The 22,943-nt window shown below is 36.0% G+C and overlaps 1 protein-coding gene across 12 annotated transcripts in view; it reads left to right on the forward strand.

Annotated features, from left to right (window-relative positions):
* RALYL (RALY RNA binding protein like) overlaps positions 1-20,628 on the forward strand; it is a 372,476-nt gene extending 351,848 nt beyond the window's left edge. For all 12 annotated transcript variants that reach the window (XM_021550590.4, XM_077783051.2, XM_077783049.2 and 9 more), the window contains 2 exons: positions 630-802; positions 17,540-20,628. In XM_021550590.4, the coding sequence (XP_021406265.2) occupies positions 630-802; positions 17,540-17,557 (191 nt within the window). In that variant the 3' untranslated portion in view covers positions 17,558-20,628. The remainder of the gene's footprint in view (positions 1-629; positions 803-17,539) is intronic.
* The last annotated feature ends 2,315 nt before the right edge of the window (positions 20,629-22,943 follow it).

Genomic DNA, 22,943 nt, shown 5'->3' on the forward strand with positions numbered 1-22,943 from the left:
AAGTCAACCAGAACAGATTCTTCAGCCTTCAGGCATGGAAATGGTCTTTCTTTTTACCACTTTGCAGAAAATATAGGAAGCCAATATTTGGTTGATTGGAGGGGGACATTCTCTAGTTACTTCACATTGTATCAATGAGGAGTAACAGATACTTCTCAAAAACATGTTTACCTGTCTAAAAGTATTTGTTGATTACCTGTATTACTGTGAGGATATATTCACATTAAATTCATACAAATTCTTATTCATATATTGGCAATTAACAGCCTTATCAGATAATAGTTATTTATGTACTTTTCATTGGCTGCACATGAATAAACATCTGGTGACTATGCCAATTGGATTCCAAGGCAAAGTACGGAAAATCAAAAAGCTGGATCCATTGGCAAATCAAGCCTTCATCCACTGCATGGCATAGACGGGGTAGATGAGCATATTGATATTGTGATTTATTTATGCACTAATTTTTGAAAGAAAAGTTCTCAATCATATTTTCCTGATAGACATTATCACAGAGAATTTTACAAATCTAGCACATCTCGAGATGGAAGCTCAGGTTTCTTCTGCAGAGCACTTTGCCACCAATAGGAAAGGCTACTGAATCTCCATAGAGTATGTTTTCCTTACAGAAAAGAAACAAAAGGAAGATAATGCTGATTTGATTCAAGAGGAATGCATATCAGAGAATGCAGATAACTCTACGGAAGAGCCAATTGAAGGAGGGCCAGATGCAGATGGGGATGCAGAAGATATGACTGATGGGATAGAGGAGGATTTTGATGAGGATGGCAGCAATGAGCTGGTAAGAAATAATCATGACCTGTCTGTCTATATGGTTCCTACAAGTAACTACAGAGAACCAACAGTCTGGATTAACAAAATAAGCTCAGAGCAGCATTGTGATGTTCTGTAACTAGTGCCTAGACCTATACTCCTCATACACTGTAATATCAATTAAGCATAGGAATGTTTGAGGAGAAAGAAGAAAAATATATTTGGTGATTTTAGAAAGGAAATAAAATTTAATTTAAATTTATTTACATTTATTATTTTACATATGTAAAAGTGTAGAGTGCTTTTTTTTTTTTTTTACTTTTTTTTAACTGCTGATTTTCAAAATTCAATAAGATTCTAAAATGGTGAAGTTTTTCATTATTAACACATGCTTTCCCACAGTCCCAAGTCTCTATCTTCCATGTGTATACTCTGCGGGCTGTATTTACAAATACAGATTTTTTTGATGGAAGGATTTTTCCTTAAGAAATGTTTGGGTTTTCAGCCTGAGGCTGCACCTTTCATGAAATAAAGGCATTTCATTTAACACCATTGTGATGTTAAACTCCTAAGTTCTTCTAGAGCAACATTAAGAAATATTTGAAAAGTCAGGTCTATACCTTTCTATGCATTCCTAATATTAATGGAACAGTCAGCAGTTTAGCTTATTATACTCTCCCTTCCTTCCCGGTTTTCTTATTCTGCTTTGAGCTGAAAGAACTTTAGTTGCTCATTTGCTTGCATTTAAAAAAATTATTTAATAATGTGTGTACAGTAAAAATCTTTTAGTGAAGCAGCAGAAGTCAGTTAGTGAGCAGAATCAACAGCAAGTCTGGCGTAATGGGGCATGGGAATAACCAGTTTGTACTGCTTACTGCAAAATCAACTGAAACCTGCTTGTAATTTTTTCAGGTTTGTGTCCCATTAGCCAGCCCAAGACCTGAATTTCTATATCCTGAACAGCATTATTCGCAGAAGAAGCTACTAAATCCTGAATTCCCTCATCTTATTACATGCAGTGGAGAGCAGATAACATTATCCCTTTTTCTTAAAGAGACAGGTTCTCCTCTTCAGATATGAGGGATGTCTGTAAGAAGCTATCATTCTGAATTTGTAGGGAGTTGAAATTTTGTAATTAAGAAATACTTGTAAATATAATCTCCCACCATGGCTAATACTTGACCAGCTGAAGTGATTTTATCAATAAGGGTAACCTGAGTTTAACAAGAATGGTGGGTTTTGCACTAGGCACCGGACTCCCCATTACAGACAGCTAAGTGGGGATGTTAACATACAGTACATTAGACTCTGATTGCTCAATGCTGTCATTTCATCCTGTGGATTTGACATACTTCGCATACATCCACACTATACAACACAAAAAGTAGAAGAATTTTTTTCATCAAAGACCTCAGCAGGAAAGGCTCTATAAAGCAAGCAGCACAGGCAGAATCATTAGCAGTGAAAGTCTGGAACTGGCACAGCCACATTTGCACACTGCTGCTCCCAAGTCAAAAGCACTTTCCAATATTCATGTTATGGAATCAGTTGAAGTGCACTGTGTTGCAGACACAGCTCCAAAGACAACTCAGAGGTCTGACACATGCATCTAAGGCGGGGTGGGGAATCAGCTCCAGTTTCTCTGCATGTCATCACTAAGTGCATGAGTGCTGGGAAGATGCAACTCACTGCATGTAGAGAGGGGTGTCCTCTGCATTGCATCCTGGCATGAGTGGCATTCCCCTCATCCCAACATGATGGTACCAAGGAAAGGCCAAGGAAGAGGACTTCTGTGCATCCTCTCAGTCAGGTGCAGCCTGGTGCAATGCCAGGGCAGTGGAGACAGTCAGCCTCATGCCTTACACCTTTCCAAAGGCTGGGACCCTCTAGCTGAGACGTTGGCAGTACTGTAGACTTTAAAGCTTACTCTAAGAATGTCACTTATGTAAAATCCCTGTCCTTTCCTCCCCTGCTATTTCTATCAAGTTTTGGAAGAGGCTACTTCACCTTAGCTTTCCTGTTTGCTGTGATGTGATAACACTTCCTTTTGCAAAGCCTAGGGAGATTAGTGAATGCAAAACTATTATGCAAAACTAAAATGCAAAAATATTAGTGAATGCAATGGATAGGATAAAGGATTGCTCAGCAAAGGATTGCTTCAAAGAAATCTCAGGGTATGGGTGTTTTCCTCAGAAAGGCAATTATAAATTGAATTATGTATATTTCCTCTATAGCTTTTACTGAAACAGTCAGCAGTCTTGTACTTATGAAGATGGTAGTTTCTGATGTATATTGTAATTTAGACTGTTTCATACTGACATATATATATATGTAGATATACTGACCAATTCCTATAAGATTTAGTTCCTAGTCCAATTATTGATAGTTCTGTAAAGGGAAAGACAGTAAGAATACTATTCAATATATACCCCTGTAGAAATACTTGGGAATTCAGTCTGCATCTACCTTTTCTGTGTCCTCTTAGCTGAAATTACCCGCTGTCTTTTGAAAAGTAAAGTAGATATATAAGCTTGTTATATAGCAAGTCCTAACAGATGTTGTTATTCTTTTTTATAAAAGATAAATTATTTAGGAAAGAAAGCTGACTAAAAGCAAACACGTAATTTTGGAATGGAGACAGTTACAAATCTTTTGAGAAAAAAGAAGAAAGGTTAAGAATTAAACATGTTAAGTGTGACAGCAGTAAGAAAAACTTTATATGTAAGAAAAATGTTACTATTTTGTGTCAAATAGTAACATTGGACTTGGAATTTTTAAAAAATCCTCCAAAAGGCTTTTTAAAATTGAAATCTCCAATGCTTTCCAAATATAGAACTAAAGGAATTTAAGACAATGATTAAGAAATATTTTCTTTCACCATTAAGATCAGCAGAGGAAACAGAAAAATATTTAAATGGGCAAAACTAATGCCCTGAAGTAATTTAAACAGAAAAATTTAATTGTGAGCCCACTAGTATGAAAAATATTCATAGAGGGAAAGAGGGAAATTACTTAAATTTAGATCTTAACCTTGAGTGAGTTCTTCAGATTTATCTGTAAATCTTCTGCCAGGTCATTTCCTAAAACCTGCTGCAGGATTGCAGAACAGATGTCCTAAGGCTGTCAGTAAAGGGGGGTATTCATAAAGGTCATACCCACTACCAGAGTCCAGGTGCTGCCACAATGGAGCCTCTGAATTCATATATGTGGGTTTTCATCTTTGGAGCAGAGGACTCAAAAATATATTTCTTTATTTCTAATTCTAACTTGCAAAGGAAATGACTACGCAGGATGTATGCCGTGGGTTTAGATGGTAGGATCAGTTCTCTAAATTCACACTCTGTCTGTTTGAAGGAACAGGTTACGGCACATTAACTGAGTGATGGCAGCTGTCCTCATGCCTGCTTTCAGCCTAGATCAACTGCAAAGAAAGACACGGTCTGAGTTAAGTCAGGCATGGATTTCAGAAGCCTTCAGTTGTCTGCCTGCCCGCAGACACAAAACAACATTATACTCAACATCTGCACACTTTCTTCATCCACCATATAGAACAGGATGTTGCTCAACCTTGCATTGTAATTTCCTATGACTAAGGACATGCCCACAAACAGTCATTATGGCTCAACTAAAGTGTGAAAAAGTTTTCCGCAGCAATAACTTGATTGCCCATCTGAACTCCAATTTGAGACATGATGCATTTGAGGCACCTGTTGCAGTCATCAAACACCACCTCTTGAGAATGTCTCTTTTGTACTATTTGCCCAAAAGTGTCTCAGTAAATGTCCCCAGTGTTTCAGACACTCCAGCTTAAAGGATCTCCTTAGAAAAACTCTCCAAGAATTTTGCTGCAATTTTTATACTGAAGAGTTCTTTAAAAGGTGATCTCAGAAACATAATCCATCTCTGTATGAATATGTCAAAGAGTTGGCTTCAACTTGCTCAGTGAAGTGTGCCATAAGCTTTCATCCACATGCTCTACACAGCCTCTCACTCTTGCCTGTACAAGGGCATGCATACTTTGTAGTTTTATACATATACAATAGTCACTGGTTTATTATGTAGCTCCTGATCTTACTTTACAATTCATGTCACTTAACTGAATCACTTAACTGAGGGAGATTGAAAACTGAGAGAAATAGAGGGATTGAAAAATCTTCAGGTCTATTTCTTTTGCTTCTTTTAGGTAAAAAAAGCAAGTAGTTGGTTATCCCAGATTTTACTGGACCCATAATTCAGGCTTTCATTCCGTTCCTAACATTGAACAGCTTCTAGTAGCAGTGAACTTAAAATTTCTGTGTTCCTTCCTAGTACAATCCTTTTAATTTAAACTGTCCCTCAACAGTGTTGTGACAAAGACAACACATTCATCCCATTTTATGGAAAACAGGCTCTCATGAAGAAAGATCTTTATGTTCGCTAAATTAAGTTCACACACAAATCACAAACAGGTCACAAATTAACCAAGCACAAATCTCCAGTGATATCAAGCAGGTCTTGTGTGGCTGCCATGTCTTTAAATTGTAAGTAGTGTGAAGGAAAACAAATAACCTTGTCTTACCCCTGTGGCTGCACAGAAGAGAACAGAAAAATGTTCTTTGCCACACAGTCCAACACATTGCAATATTTGAGAAGCAGCTTGTCCTCAGTCCCTCTATAACAAGTCCCTTTTTATAAAAAATAGTATTAATATTGTGCAGCCTGGTTGAAAGATTGAAGGAAGAACATTTCTGAATTAGCAGCCTTGGTGGTTCCTTAATTCTGCTGATTTAACACATGGACAACCAGTGGCGAACCAGAACATTTCATATATCTTGATGTCTTAAGGAGCTGGAACAGAGGCTAGATGGAGTTAAGAGGAATAAAGTGGATATTCGTTGAAGTGACTTCAAAGCCCACACCCTGGCAGAACCAGAGCCAATCGTGGCTCTGCCGAGATGGCTCCAAGGTGGAAGCAAACAAGGGCTTGGTAACGAGATCTCACACTTTTATAAGTTTTAGTCCATTTGCATATAAGCGTTAACTGTCCAATTAACAGCTTCAAATTATAAAATTTCATCTTCCTTGCTTGCTTGCCCACCCTCCCCTTTTCACATTGTTTATGCTTTGGGCCTGAAGTTTGAAGAGATTTTCCTTGAGTCTCCAACTAGAATAGGATTGTTTTGTCTTCACCAATTTGTGAAAAGCTCCTAGCAACAGTTAATATAAAGCTAAAAGCTGCACACCAAAACAGAACAAAAAAACTTACAACCTAACCTATCAAGGTTCTCAAAACTTGTTTTGAAGGGTGTTAATTAATTATTGAGGAAGCACTGATCAAGTCATTGCAACTCCTTTGTAAATAAAACAGGTAGCTACAAGTTACTTCACTGAAAGCCTGAAGTATTATATATTTTGGGAAAAAGCACAAAACACTTTTAGCCAATAGTTAATAAAATGCCAACAAAATAATTAACTGCAATGAATTATACACAAGCACTCATATATGTATTAAGTTGCCTGAGAATAATAGTGCCTATCAAAGTGTCAGCCTTTCATAGTAAATAACTATAATAGTAATAGGATGGTAGTGGTTCAGTAGCTGAGCATTCAGTACAGCAAACTGTTTCTGGTAAAGTATGTGATGTAAATACAGTAGATTTATGGTGTCATAACTCAGATCAGACACTGGTTAGTGCATGGCTGGAGTTTGAAGGATATAGTCACAATCATAGCATTGTTTTTATGCTGGTGTAGCTGTGCTAAAAGTAATGAAGCCAGACAAGCATTATTAGATGGGAGTTCCACAATAATGAGTCAACTTTAATGAGATGTCTTAAGAGGTATTTTTATTAAATTATTTAAGAACCAAAGATACAGAGACTATAAAAGGCCCAGTTCTGGTTACAATGTAGATTTACAGCAGTTATTTCAACAGTATATTTCCATTGTATTTACCTCTCAAGTGTATTTGATTTCTTACTCGTCCTTTTCTCCACCTCCACACTGCATGTTTTCAGTCTACCAAATTTGTTTCTAACATCCGATAGATAATAATGTTTCAAATATTAATACCAGAAACTGCCACAGACGTAAAACTCAGGATAATCCTCTTGCTGCACTGATTTTCATTATGCAAAAGTAAAACCATTATGATATAATAATAGCTACATTTCTTGTAGGAATTGATGCCATTACCATTTAAATCAATGGAACCAACTAGTGCTGTGGCCAAAGCTCATAAAAAACATTTCCCTCTTGTCACAAATGTGTGATTTATATTGCTGACAAGTTCACTATCAGAGGTATTAGCAAAACTGGTTTTGATATGATGTTGTAGAAGAGTAACTAGCCAAGGTTCAGTGGTAAGATTCACTGTAGTACTGCATAGCACAATCATTGGAACAATGATTCAAAACCACCAAGGCACAAATCAGAGTTACTAAGGCACAAATCACAGTTGTCATACTAAAAGGTTTTGTATCATATCAGTCACTTCCCAAACATCTGCCATTGGTAAATAGTCTGTCTGCTTCAAGAAGTAACCTTGAGAGGCGTCGCAGCTCAAGGGGAAACCACCACCCAGCAGCCAGGTTGCTCAAAGAAGGCACACTTAGGCTTTCAGATTTGTGGAATAAAGTGTCTATATTGTAGTCAAATTGCAAGCAATGGGAAAGAAATGTATGAGACTCCCTTTGTAACTTTCTTTATTCCTTGATAAATGAGACTTTGAAAAGCTACCTGCTTTTCATGTGTTTATTGCATGATGGGTGTTCCAACATCACTCACATCAATGCTCCCTGTGCCACTTCTTGTGGATCTTCAGAGAACAGATTGCAACTAAAGGAGTTCTTGGCTGTCTGGGCCTTTACCTCCTTCCAAGACTGAACCAAATTACTGCTAGAGGTTGGTTATGGGGTTGATTGTATGCATCACTCCCCTCCTATGAGTAGCTAAAGGGAAATTAATTTAATAGGAAATTGGTATGAAATGTTTAAATTTCTTTGTTTTAATTATTTTGTATGAAATTCAACAATGAAAATATTCAACAGAAAGTAAAATAAAATCTACAGAAAAAGAACTAAAGTCTGCCTGATGAATTTCATCTAGTTTATATCCAGTTTTGCATACTTCAAGTAGCAAGATTAATCAAATATGTGACTGTGTGATAGTATTGATAGTACTTAATTTATCATTTTAATAAAACTATATTTTTCATTGTCCATTTAGATGCTTGTTTTTTCAGTCCATAGCATCAGGACAGACAAGACTGACTCTTCTATTATCAGCCAAATTAGGCTGATTAGGCTTGTTGAAAAGATCAGTAGCTATTCTGACAACTTGCAGATTTCTGAATGTGCTTGTAGAGGACTACTTAGAAAGTAAAGGACGAACCTTATAATTAATGGCAATAGCTGAAGCAATATTGTGCCAGAAATCTTATTCAGCTTGCTTTAAAAATCACTAGGATCATGCAAAATTTTCTCTTTTCTATTGCATTTACCATTCATTGAAATCTTGCATTCAGTGTCAGGGAAACACGATGTTCTTCATTCCTAAGACAAATGAATAGGTAAAAGATTGTGTTCACTTGATAAATATCAGTGTGAGATGTTTGTACTTGAGCAACCTAAGAAAGTCATTAGGGGCACCATACCCGACAGATACTAATTCCTTGTACCTTCCAAAGCTGCAGTAAATCTAATAATCTGTGACTGAAAAAATGGAGAACATAATAAAAGCATGCCATGAAATCAAAAATTGTAAGAAACTTCCTGATATGCCCTTTTATTATATTTAATATATGCAGTAGCACAGTGGAGGTGTTTGCTGTTCACCCACTGTTACAGGAGTCATTGGAAGGGCCTTGCCATTGCCCCTCCTCCCCATTTTTCCTGGCAGTCAATTTATCAGAGGATGTTTCCTAAGTAGTGTTCAGTGTTTTAACCAGGTTACTGGCTTATGACTGACTACATAATGTTTTTCTAATTATTATTTAAATCCTATCCCGTGCATATCACATGGGAACCTGCAGAAAATGCAGGCAATGTTATCATGCATTTTGTGTCTCTTTCTACTAGATTTTCCTGTCTGTAGTCACATTTTTGTAAAACAAATAAGCAAACTAATTTTATTGAATTCAGATCTATTCCACCAAATCTGCTCTATATAATTTAGTTCCCAGTTAAAAAATCCTCAAAACTTAAAATCATAAAACTTTTGAAACATTGTAATGTAAAAAATATAATTAACTTAAAGGCATTAGAATCTTATGTATTTGATGTAAAAGAGCTTGAAAATAATGGGTTTTCTCTTATGTTTATGTCATTTTTAAGCAAAGTATATGGGATCAGGAATTTTGCGTTCTGTTCTTAGATTTGACAATGTGTTTTTCTCATATTGCCATGTGGTAGAAGATTGAATGTGCAGGTAGAAGTAGTATCTCTTTCTGAGACCAGACCAACAAATGCCTTTCTTTGGTATTTAAGGAGCATTCCCAATTATTTAAACTTATAAAAAATTATCTGCTTTCCAGTAAAGAAAAATATCTGTGGAACAGCAGGCAATATATTCTTCAAGGAATCTATTTTACTTATTTCATTGCACCCTGCCATGTCTCTTGACCTGCCTGAAGTCGCAGTCATCATTTAATAAGATAGTCATGGTGCTTGATAATTTTGAGACAGCAAATATTTAATTTTAATGGCTCAGGTTTTATTAAAAACAACTGTCTGCCTCCAACTTAAAGCAAAACAAAACCACATACCAATCAGTGAATTTAATCAGAGGTAAACAATGCTGTCAGATCAGGCCAAAAATTCTCTCAGACAAGTAAACAAAATATTTGCCTAAATGAGATTAACTCTTCTCTGATATAACATAGTTGACCTTAATATTCAGTATTAATAGCCTCATTATTTTTGTTTAGTCTAAGTAGATCCAAATTAGCTCCACAGATTTTGCTGGCCCAAAATTTATGAGTATAGTCAGCCTCTGAGTGAGTGCAGAAACAAGGACAGCCAAACACCTACCTCTTAAAAGCAAACCTGGATCCCATTTTAGGTGAGGACAATGATGACTTCTAAAAAATATCATGAACTTTTTGCTGTTCCTTATGGCTGAAAAAGAAATACCAGAAATTAATTGAAGTAACTCAACACTTTAAATAAGACTGATTTTAGTTTCTCCCCCATTAATATTTCTGCCAATGTAATTTTAACTAATTCTGGTGGAACTGTGCTTCTTTTACTTCCCTGTACTTTGGCTGATCCATTAAAATCTGGGTGACTTGTTGAAGTCACTGGGGTTTGTCCACCCATCACTTACAACCAACCGTCCCCATCTGTGTATAGCAGTAATAAACATAGGACAGTAACCGAGTATAGATACCACAGCAGCAGCATGAGGCATGTTGGGAAAGTGATGGGAAGGGGGACACTGGTGTTTTCTAGGCATTCACTAGTGAACAGAAATCCTCTGGAAAAACTCAGGACAGCCATTGGGTCTGTGCTATGGACTTGAGTCTATCAGCTTAATCATCAAATTCTAAGATTTAACTGAAATTGAGCAATTGTCATGCATCACACATTTTTCCTGTGTGTTAGTCTTTGAAAATAAATAGCTTTAGTTCCCCTAGAAAACACTCATTCCACAGGCTTTATCGGTAACCTTGAGCATCAAAAATGCTGAATGGAAAACCCTCAAAGGAAACATTTTTCTGTTGAAATACTTCACTGAAGTAAAGAGTTGCAAGCATTGAAAAGCCAAAAGATTGTTATTTTTCCATACTAAAGGGCAGAAATCGTAATTTTTTTTATTTTTTCAATAGAAATTGCAGAACTAATACAGTTAGTGACCCAATTATTCCAAGAGGTCTTCATTTTTTAGAAAACATAAATGTGTTACTGAGATTTTCTACATGATTAATATCAAAACATGAAAGGCAGATTGAATTTATCCATACATAGGCATTTACACATCTTAGAAAAGGGAAGTAATTTAGAAGGTGATAAAACTGTAATTTCCATTTCAACAAAAAAAAAAAAGCAATCAGTGAGATTAAGACAAGCTCAGTCTGACAAAAATGAAAATTTTGAAGTTAATCACATACCAGCTTAGCCAGCTGATGCTGCTATGTGTGCCTAAAGTTTCCAAATTATTGTCGCTATTGATTTCTAAAATTACACTACTGTTCTGTAGTCTTTCAAAATGAGCAGTGTTTTCCAGACCAAATAAACAAAGAATGAAAAGGCTAAATTCTTCTCTGCTCCCTCTTTGTGAGGTTATAATAATCCTTTCTCAGCTATTATGAGATTCTACACCATTTGCAGATCACAATTTGACCCCAAGTCCAACATTTTGCTTTGTAACATTTATTTTAAAATTAATGTCTCCTGAAATCCTCATAAAACCAAAATATTATGCACTACTGTGCACTATGCATTCACATAAGCTTTAGGCAGGAAAATACAAATAAAAAACTGTTTTAAATAGGACCATCTTTTATTACCATTTCCACGTGAATCACATTGCCATAGCAAGACTTTCACAGATGACGGTTTTAAGCAGATAACACTACATCCTGTGTATTCAATTGACTGTCTTAATTTATTATTCTGTCACCATTTAAATATTAATTTTGCATTGTTTTCTTCTACTCCTGCTTCCTATGGTTTATTCTGGGCTTTCCCAGTATCTCTGTCTCATGTTATATGCTTCCAGCATCTTCTTCCAGTACTCCCCCCTTCCTATGTATTTTCTTTTTTTTTTTTTAATGTTACTCCACCTGGTTGTTGAGTAAAACTTCTGCCTCCAAGTATCTGAAAAATCTCAGATTGATTAGACATAACACTTCTCATCTCAATACATCATTGCCTACAATTATTTTGCCTGGAATGAGTGCCCTTTGGTTTTTGATACCTGTCTAAACTGTAATTTGGCAATAGTGAGAAAGTTTATTAGGTCCTTTCTGCAGAATTACGTTATGGCAATTCTTTTAAGATCCTACTTTCATTTTAAGAAGCACACTTCTTAAAATGTAGACATATTAAATGGCGTCAGGGTACAAGTTTTTAGTAGTTCCTTTAGCATTAAATTTTGTGTTCAAAACTGCACCCTCGGCATTAGTAGGACAGGAACTTTTGCCTTGAGCATTAATACTAATTGGACCACATAATCTCACACTAGAGAATTCCTACTCCTCACATTAAGCAGAGATTAATTCAGTAGGAATTTTAGCCTACAGCTTTTTTACACCACCCTGTGACTGAAAAGCATCTCCTTTGTAGCATTCAGGATGATAAAGTACAGTACTTACTATGAATCATGATAGGACTCAGATGGACTTGCTTCTCATGGAGCACTGTCCCAAGAAACAGAAAACATCCAGGGATCTCCAATAAGAGCCTCACCCCTGAGAATTTTCTCATGCAGGGATAAATAAAGGTGTAACATTTTTTTCTCTACTTTATTTGGCACTGGATCCCAAGGAGGTGTTGAGCATCCCTCAAGGCACATTGATATGGGCTGAGGGAACTCTGTGGACAGCACCAGGGAGTGATGCATTACTGCATTTGGATTGGCTTTATCAGCCAAAAGAGAACAGAAAAGGGAGTTTGGTGGTAACACTGTTTCACCAGCACATAGAAATGTGGGTGCATTCTGGTAAAGACTTCAAGGAAGTGCGTTCTTCTAAAGCACCACCTCCCTACCATCCAACCTCTTCCACATCTGCTTGGAGATCCTGGCCCACCCCACACTCTGCAGAAGGCCCAGTGCCTCCAGCTTCAGATCCCTCCCACTGTCACCAGAAACTGTACTACTAGTCTCTAAGTCTTCTCCTACTACTGTAAAGGACCTTGCAGAGGAAGATTTTGCTCCAAAAGCAGTCTAGCAGGAGAAAAACACACAGCCTAAATAAAGTGGTAGATTCACTTCTTTCCTTCGTGGCCCCACTCAAGCTCTCAATTGGCCATGGTGACTCAAAGTCATTCCTTCAGTCTCATACCTGACCATCATCTCAACTGCAGTGTCCTTGCAAGCACTCTCCAAATATTGGATCCTGTCTCCACCACTACACTCAAAAGCACTTATCACAATTCTGCCTGGACTGTGAGAAAGAAAAGATATAATGGTCTAGGGAAAGAATCAGTATCTGATAGGGCTATCTTATTCTTCCTGCTGATTTTTATTGGACAAACAAGTGAAACAGAGCATTTTAATACAGAGAAGATAGAAGTTTGTTTTCACTGATGACTAAAACAATCATTCTCACATGTACTCACATAAATACTAGCACTTCAAAGCAATTAAGCTGTTCACTGAACAGAAAAATGATTCTGTAATGTTTAGCAATTAAAGTATGATTGGCAGAGTCCAAAACATGATTAGGTTTCATCATTTGAAGAAAGGTTTAAAGAAGGTGCAAACGGTTCTTTTATTTATCCTTTATTAATATTTATCAAACTGTACAATCCCTTTATTTGTTAAATGCAGTTAATATCCTATCATTAGTTCATTGCAAAAATATTTTGCTTTACTGCTATCATTTTGTTTTTCATGCTTTACAAGGGTTACAACTGAAAGCAGCAAAAGTGTGATACACATTCACGTTCCCCTGTTCACACCTACTGAACCAAGCATTTACATTTCATATGGGGGCATTAAACTAAACCACCTCTATGACTGTTACTGAGTTAGAGATTTGAGGCTTTAAATCAAGGGATAGTGTAAGGTGTACTTCAAATGAACACAGCTGTGAAGTCAATTTGACAGCAAATATAAATTCAATGTTCCTTGGTAAGCTCTACTTCTTCCTTGTGGTTTTCCACTGATAATGTCTTTATCATCATGCTGTGTAAAAGCCAACAAAAGTGCATGTCCCCATGGTACCTTACAAATATAAATTACAGTGCTTTACACTCAGTGTGAGTGCCTGCTTAAGAGAAAAGGAGGATATTCTCTTGAGCCAGACAGCAGATAAACAGAATGGCAATTTGCATTACTACTTTCCGTACTGCATTATGATTTTTCTCATTTTATGTAAATATCTAGATCAATAATGGCCCACTAAGTTCTGGCTATTTTTTTGTGTTTGTTTTGCTTTTTTATTTTAATACCTGCTCTGCAGACAGTTTCTATTTTTCATCTCTTTGGTGGTCCAGAAAGTGCATTTCAAAATCAAAAGAAATTATTAGAGATGGAATAGAGTATGCTATCCTCGAGGACATAAGAGAGGGTCTGTAGACCTGGAGCCAGAATTCTCAGTTGTACAGATAACAGCAGTGAGCATCAGATGTAATGAAAGCAGTTGTGCTACAATTGCAGTTTGACATAGCACAAGTATGAGGGACAGAGTTGGGAGGGAAAGGACAGTGTACCTGCTGCATTTTAATGGAGCTTGCTGTTGTTTTGGAGAAAGTGATGTAGGGCAGTCACATAACCTTCTGTCAAAGCATAGTCAGACACCAGCAGAAACCTAGAAAGGTGTCAAGCATCAAGTCTCCTACTCAAGAGGAGCCTGCAAGAGACAGATGTGCAATTTTCCCAAGCAGTGGTCAGCAGTAGCTTCAGATGCCTCCATTACAGTTATTAAAATGAGAATTCCAGTTCTGAGAATGGGTTTGTCTGGCAAGGAAAAGACACAGGAAAGTAAGAGGAAGGATACTTGAGGCTTTGGGTTTCAAGTTCACATGTGTATGTGAACCATCATCTATCCATCCTCTTTTTAGCTGCATTTTCTGAGGGTTTCTAGGATTAATGCTATCATAAAAACCATTCAGAGCAAAGGATTTTTTAAAAACAGATGCATTTTGTCACATGAATGTCTTTCATGTATTTTGGACGCTCTTCTTGGTTATAATTATTGTGGGGTAAACTATATGGTGAAGTCTGTAACAACTATATTTCTGTGAGACTTTTCTTTAAGCATTTGCTTAAACAAGGTACGATGTTAATCATGTACATCTTATGTGGCGTTTAGTCATAGCACATTTCTAATAATGCCTCCCAAAAACATATGTAGAATTTACACTCTCATACAGTAAGATTTATTCCTGTACATTTAGGACTGGAAGATAAGCATGGTAAAGTCCAGAAAGCTCTTCCCATAAACCCTGTGGGAAGGAAATTATTTAATGTTGGCTTTCCAATGTTATATACAAAGTAATAGTGTATGGTTAAAATTAATTTAATGTAGTAGAACTTGAACTTGGAAAAAATTGCCAGAAGCATTATACTAGAACTATAATAACAGTAGCAATAGCATTCTTGGAAGACTGAAATACACTGTTATGTCTGAGAAGAGTGTTTCCAACAACTCATGCTCAAAAAGACATCCAATAGTGAAAAAAGAAGAAATAATTTCAGGTGGAAAATGAACGAATAAATATTCCATAAACTCTCTCCATCTTTTTTTTTCAGAGATTATGATGGCAATTAGGACAGTTTATAGAATTGTCTATGGATGCCAAGTCTATATGCTCATTTGAGTTATTAAATTCCTAAAATGCATTATGTTCAAATCATACTTTCTAAAGTGGTTTTCTGTTAGAATTACATCAAATAAAAGCCTTATTGCTGGCTTTAACATAATTCAGTTCATCCTTGTTGTGTCAGGAGATGTTTTAATATATAAGGGGAAAGAAATGAAAAAAATGTTAAAAACCTACTAGTCATCATGAGGTTTTTTAAATATCATCAGCACCGCCATAAAGGCAGATGATAAACTGCACACTATTCAGAAGAAAGAAATAGAATGAAATTAGCATAGCCTTGGATTCCTGTAATTACAGGGAAAATAAATGTTTGACTCTTCCAGATGTTAATGTTTCCTCTCAAACTTTACCATTATTTGTAGTGAGAAGGGAATAAGAAATCCATGTACTGAAGGAAGAACACAGGAATATTTTGGACTGGTGGGGTTGCTAAATTTTTATCTGTTTCCAACCAACAGCAAAGCTGCATTGATGACTTGGGTCCAGATGGGTAGCAACATTAATGGTTCACAATAGTAACCTAATGAAGCCCTTTAGTGCTGTGACAGGTAAGGGCTTGAAAGGTTTATGGCAAGGGAAAAAAGCTTTGATAAATAACTTGAAAATCTGCCTCTTATTGCTTTCATAATTGTTGCTTCTTAAGGCTAAAAAAGAGGAACTCTCTTTGGATCTAATAGGATGTACAGTGGGATTTTTTTTTTATTTTCACTCTTTCTAAGATGAATAGCTAGTTAAAAAACATTAAGCCTCTCTCAGATTTAAGGGGTGAGTTTAAAGGTCTTTTTTATTATAGCTAGTCTCTCTAGAGATCAGACCTAAAACATAAGAGATGAAGATTTTTCTCTGTGCAAGTAGAGAATAATAGTTTCTAGATGATTTAACTTAAAGAAGAAAATTTGGGGGCCTCTCACATGAGCTTTTCTCCCTAATCCTGGTTACTTGTGAAGACACAACCACACACCTGGTGCCCTCTTTCCAGTGAAGGGGAAATCTGATGCCTGACTTCTTCAAAGGTCAGGAGCACAGTCCTGCAGTGACTTGGATGTTTCTGGAAAACCAGGTTTTCAATAAATGGAAACTTTAATAGATTTTTTTTTATTTTTCTTTTTTTTTTTTCAATGAAGGAAGAGAAAATTGGCTGAAACATCTGAAAGTTTTTCAGCCTTTGATCGAAAGTGCACCGGGTTTCATCAGCTGTTTCCTTTTTCAGTTATAAAACAAGATAGACTCTGCCCCACTCCCTCCCAAACAAAACAAAACAAAACAAAACAAAACAAAACAAAACAAAAAAAAAAAAAAGAGTGCAGAAAAGATTGGCTGAAAGATATTTTTCCTGTCAAAATTTAAAAAAAAAAAAAAAACCATCTACATCTGCTAACATTTTCTGTCAGTTTTCCGAACAGATGTGATTAGGAAAGTGCTGTCAGTTTCCCTGTGGGTAGGTGGAGCTGGTGTGCCTTATGCCCCGCTGCAGCATCACTCAATGCCTACTTGAAGCTGGTAGCATTAATGGGTCACATAGCAGGACTCAGATATTTAGATGTAAACTGCCTCCAGCCTCTGCTGGAAGAATGAACCTCAAAAGTGTTGGCTAAGACTGGATTTTTGCATTTTCACAGTGTGGCTGATAAAGCAACAAAAGAAATCAAAGGATATACTGTTATATCCTATGGCAGGTACACAAAAACACTAGCAAAATAGGCAAAGTAAAAGGGAAGAAACTGAGGAAAAATCCATCAATCTGGTAACTATAGGCATTGCTGAAAGCACACAACCAATGGCAATGGAGTAAGGTATAAAAATAGTGTGATAGGGCTGAAGCAAAGAATTCTACATGCAATTTATTTTCAATTGAATGCTATTATGCAAATAAAGCATTTCATTGCAAAGCAGCCAAGATAAATTATTCTATTTCCTGTTGCTAAAATAGAAATTATTCAGCAGTTTGTTGCATTAGCATTATTGAGGGGAGATATATTTCAGCTTCAATAGCTCTTGCTTGATTTGCTGTTATTATTTTGGGCCGTACAGCCAACTAAAGACTGTTGCGCAGTCCGGATTGGCCACTGCTGCAGGAACACTATTCTTCTTTTAACCTTCGATGGTTTAAGGTGGGAAAGCATTGTAGACATTTATATTTGTCTGATTTGTGAAAAATTCAAGTCATAGTCCTTTGTGAAAAATTCAAGTCATAGTCCTCTTGGCTCTTTTCCCCAGCTGTCTTGGTTTCTTTTTGAGGTTTTCCTGGAAGAAATTATATGCTTTCATACTAAAGCAAACATTTCATTTCTCAGTTTCTACAGATCAAGTGATGAAAAGTCATGTGTGAATCCCCTGAAGGCTGAGAAGAGAAACTCTGACTTCCTCACAGAAAATTGTGAACTGCAGTTTCTTACTGGCTGACAACACCTTTGATTCAATTTGTATGAAACTCAATTTGCTTATTAAAATGGACATTATTGTTCAGATATTAGAAACTCCATTTCTTATATGTTCTAAGCTGTACAATTGTCAGATTTTTATGGTTTAGATTGTAAATGTGGTTTTCTCTGGCTAATTATTGGTATTATTTTTTTAATTTTGATGTCTTAAAGGCCAATGTACTGTATCATAATAATATGAAGGACGTATTTAACAGGTGTGGAAAACACTGTATACAAATGTATATTTCTAAAAGCTATTTTTATGATTAGCACATTTTACTGTTTTACCATATTTAGAGTCAGGTGATATTGCACTTCTTTGTTTACTGCTTAGTTCAAACAAGACATTTTGATCAGTGCCACAATTAAATACATTGTATGGTGTTTCCCATTACTTTATTCAATTTGTTTGTCATTGGAAATAATTACATTTGGTAATAGAATAGCTTCTAAAAAGTGAAAATGTCAAAATAAGAGAGAAATCCTTGATAAACTGTAAATTGCATCCTCATGTAAATCCCCTTCTTCAGATAAGCCCTCTCTGTGATGCCATTCATCAGACAGTTCTTGCAAATCTCTAAAGGCAGTTTGTTCCTACCATATGGAAAGTCAGACAGCCTCCTGTCTAGCCAGGAAAATTACTTATAGCCTGCCAATATCTGACAGCCTGAGATAGCCTACTTATTACTTTTTGGGTTATTTTCTGGCAGTAGTCTTTCCACCCATAAACTCCTAAGGCCCTCCTGAAAGCCTGAAATTGGAATAATTAATTACTACTGATGTTGTAGGGGGAATCTCAGTATAGAATTTCTTAATAAATCATATCTCCTTTCAAACAGAATGGATGCATTATTTCTCTTGTGTTACTGAGATATTAAAGGCAAAAAAGCATGAGCACATGGACTTCTTCCCCTAGAAAAGTACCAAATTTTTCACCATCCCAAAGTCAGACCTCTTTAGCATTGCAGATTACAAGAAACAAGGAATATGTATTTATTCATCTACATCTTTAAGCAAGTGGTACTCATATAGAAAGAGCCATGACTTTAAAGTGATTGCAGGGTAAATATATTATTTATTAGCTACAGCCTCCCAAGAGGCAGAGGCATTAATTAAGGAAGTATCTTACACAGTCAAATGGAGCACAGACCCAGTATGCAGCATTGAGCCCTGACCACTGAGCTCCATGACCAGGCTACTTACTATTTCAGATCATCCAGCACTACCAAGTTGCACTCTTGCCTTGCCCTTTCAAACATTCTACCAGAGAGACTTTTTAAAAGATCTAATTTTAAACTTCTGATTTAAAAAGCAGTTTATGAGATGACAGGTTCACCTTATGTAGTGTGAGTGTAAGTAGGTGGGAGCTCAAGGTCTCGGGCCAGGTTTCTGCCATGGGGACTATCAATAAAGAAGGACTGATATTTTTCAAAAATTTGGAAGAAAAGCATACATTTTAATTTAATTATCTATTAATGAGTGAGAATTTTTTTCACTAGGTAGCTATTTGACATTGCACTCTCAGTTACATTTGTGTACCTTATATTTAACTTGTCTATTGTGTGTGGAGTTACATGGTTTTACATAAGTGCTGAGTAGTACCCAGCTCCTTAAATAAGGAAAGACTAGTATAAGTAGTTACATCTGAGCATAAGGAACTGCAGCTTCAGAATTTATCAGGGCTGACTCTCCTAGAACATTGCAGCAAAAAAATATTACTCCAGTGTAAGTGAAATGTTAGGTCAAATCAGAGAATGAAATACTCCACTTTCTGTCTCTTAATATAGGTTATGAACATTTTTAACTGTAAAGATGCAAACGTAATTGCCATTTTGGGATTTCTGTCTTTGGCTGATAGTTAAAAAAAAAAAAAATATCTCCAAATTCAGCAGGTCCAGGAGCAGTTGTACCATTTAAATCACATAAACTGTTGGCTGACTTAAAAAATGCAGAAAATCATCCAAGGAGATCAGTTCTGATATTGGTGTTAATAAACTAGATATGGGAAATATCTAGGTATATTGTCTCTTCACCACCTCAATTCCAAATAAGCTAACACTCACAAAAAACACTGAGATTTTTACACATTCTTTATAATCATTCCCCTTACACTATGAACTCACAGAAATAATTGCACATTCATAATTTTGTCACTGCTTCACACCACAGTTTAAGTCCTGAGTATATTTTGAACACAAAAGTCACCTCTGGTAACACCATGAGGCACTATTTCATTTGCAAGATTGTTTATCCCGTGCAGCCTATTACTAGTAAGGTTTCTCAATGGCATGTTTGCTTGAAATCACTTGAGGATGCTGGTAGCTTTGACAGAGCTTAATAGTTCTCTGCTGTCCATGTATGTCCATGTATGCCAGATGCTCAGTGTTGTTTGCCATCACCTGTTACTTGTTTGACATAAATTTTGTCAATTGTGGGATTTTTCAACATTGCTCATCCCTTGGAATATGGAAGAATAGGAAATATAAAAGATCATGTCAATCAGTTTGGACATTCAACAGTCATAAAATCCTTTACAGACAGTCCTGAATCAAACCAAATTCATTTTCTACACAGATCTATATGCTCTGTGTATTTCAGATATTTGTTTCAAACATGGGCAGCTGCATGAATGGAAAATATTTACTAAAAAGCTTTAAAGTTTGGATCAAGAAAAAATATTTTTACTTTTGTAAACTCTTGTATTACATATTATTGCAATTCCTATTTGTTTTCTCTGTAGAGCCATTTTTAGTTCTGAAAAATCACTGCACTTAAACTATGTAGATAACTATAATCTTGTTAGCAGTCCTATTTTTAATTGGTGTCACTGCAATTTAGATTTTAAACATTCAGAGATTGCCCATTAGAGCAGATTGATGATTCATTACGGTTTTCTTTAAAATGTTGTAACATAATTTTTACATGTCTGTAAATAAATATTTTCTCTGATTTATGCACTACTTCAATTTTGCAATTTCTTCTCTTAAAATGGGACTCTAAGACACTTTTCAGGAAAAATGTATTTCTCTCATGGAAAAATGGCATTTAAATCTCTGTAGTATAACCATCCTTCACAAACTTTCAAAGCAGACCAAACAGAAGCAGGCATTCTAATATTAAATACCAAACTTCAGTAAAATGGATAAAAATGTTAAACCTGCTATTATTTTAATAGTTTGAGAAATTTAAGCACCAGTACTGTATTAAAAAATTACTGACAAGAAATGTGAACAACGTCCTGAAAAGAGGGAATTCTTCAGTGGAGTGAGAAAGAGGGAGGCACAGTGGGGATATTTCATGAGTTTAAGAAATGCATTTTATTAATCTTGGAAGCTTCTGTTTCATATATAACAAAAGAATTATGAACATAATTTATGAAAATCATGCCAAAAATAGTTATCATTTTCTGCTCAGTATCCAAATCCATTTTTCTTTCATAGTTCCCTATTCCATTCACAAGGTGTTGCTATGCAGGCAAGCTAAAGAAAATTGGTCTACAAAGTTTATGAGAATGATTTTAAATTATATTGGTATTGTTGGGAAGCAAGACTATTTTGAAATATGAGGTAAAACCAGCACAACTTGACAAGTGAGTACAGTAGCTCTGAGCATTTCTCAGCAATTAAATGTTCTGGCCACAAGAATGAAAAAGAGAAAATAAAGGCACTTGTGCACAGCAGTTACAGACCTTTGTTTACAGTCTATGACCTTAAAAGAATCAGCTCTGGAAAAGTGGTAAGAAAATCCTCTGAGAGACTGCTTAGAAAAAACATGAAGTGCTTCAGGGAATACAGAGTTGGGTTTTGGGTGGTGGAATAACTCATTTGAAACAAAAATTGCTTGAAGTTTTGTGGCTGCTATAATAGTTACTTTTTTCCTGATTAACCCCTCAAAGAAAGATTTTTGTTCCACATTTGCGCAAACAGAATTAATCTACAAGTATCATACTATTTTAACAGAAAACTAGTTTGCAGAGCATCCATCCCATATAAATCCCACTAACCAAACAAAAATGTTTCTAAAGTTACATTTAAGTCTTTCTGATACTGTCCTGGCTACATGATTTAGCAGCCTAAGGTAATGGAGAAAAAACTTTGCATAAACACTCTACTGGTGTATTACTATATGTGAATATATCTATGGTATGTAGCTATGCATATGTGGAAAAAAATATTCTTCCATTGCTTTGTGCTTTAGATAATTAGAACTAGAGACAACTAAAGCTGTGTAAAATAAGAATCAAACTCATCCTTATTGACAGTCATTAAATAAGTACCTTCATGGTCTACTCCAACTGGATCCTTAAGCAGAAACTGTGGCCAGTGTTCATTCTATGAGTAGTTACAGCAGCATTTAACAAATTATTTAAAGAAAGAAAAAATTATATTGCTACTGATAATATTGCTGCTGCTGCAGGACCACAGTGGAACATGGTGGAGGAGCAGAGGATTTACAGCATGGCAGAGCTGCAGCTTGAATCTGGTGCTGAGATCTGAATGAGCATTCTGACCTCAGTCAGAATGACTGAGGAAAATCTTGAGAGGGGATGTTTTGCTCTTGTATTCATTTAACATTTGAAGAAACCTCCCCTATATACTTATTTATTTTCACATGTCTGACAGCATGCCATGATTTTGATGATTCTTTCAACAGGTAAGCTTCAAAATTTGCATGTGATTTTGGTCAAACTTAGTGAGAATTTGACACTTAGCAATAAATAATCAATCACATTAATAATTTACCCCTTCTTCAGAATTTTGGCCTTGCTGTTTAATCCACAAGGCAAGGAATGGATTTCATAAATATCTGTTTACTTGAGCGGTCACATTAATTGAAAATCCACTTACAATATCATTCCTAATTTTTCATTCTATCATCCTAGTTTTATCATTCTATAGTTTTTCTATCATTCTATTGATAGAAAAGCTATAGATCATAGAACCATAGAATGGTTTGGGTTGGAAGGGACCTTACTGATCACCTAGTTCCAAGCCCCCTGCCCTGGGCAGACTTTTCATGAGACCATCCAAGCTGACCTGGAACACTTCCAGGGATGAGACATCCACAATTTCTTAGTGAAACCTGTCCCACTGTCTCACCACCCTCACCTTAAAGAACTTCCTAATATCTAGGGTTTCTCTTTCATATTTTTTTCACCAGACAGTGTTTTATATTCTGGTCTCCATCAGTAATCTACATTTTAAAAAGGACACATTTTTATGTAATATGTGATGTCAGGCAAATCAGCATCAAAACATTTCTTAGTTCTATATAA

Source organism: Lonchura striata, chromosome 2 (genome assembly GCF_050655825.1).
Source record: "Lonchura striata isolate lonStrDom1 chromosome 2, ASM5065582v1, whole genome shotgun sequence".
Lineage (NCBI taxonomy): Eukaryota > Metazoa > Chordata > Aves > Passeriformes > Estrildidae > Lonchura > Lonchura striata.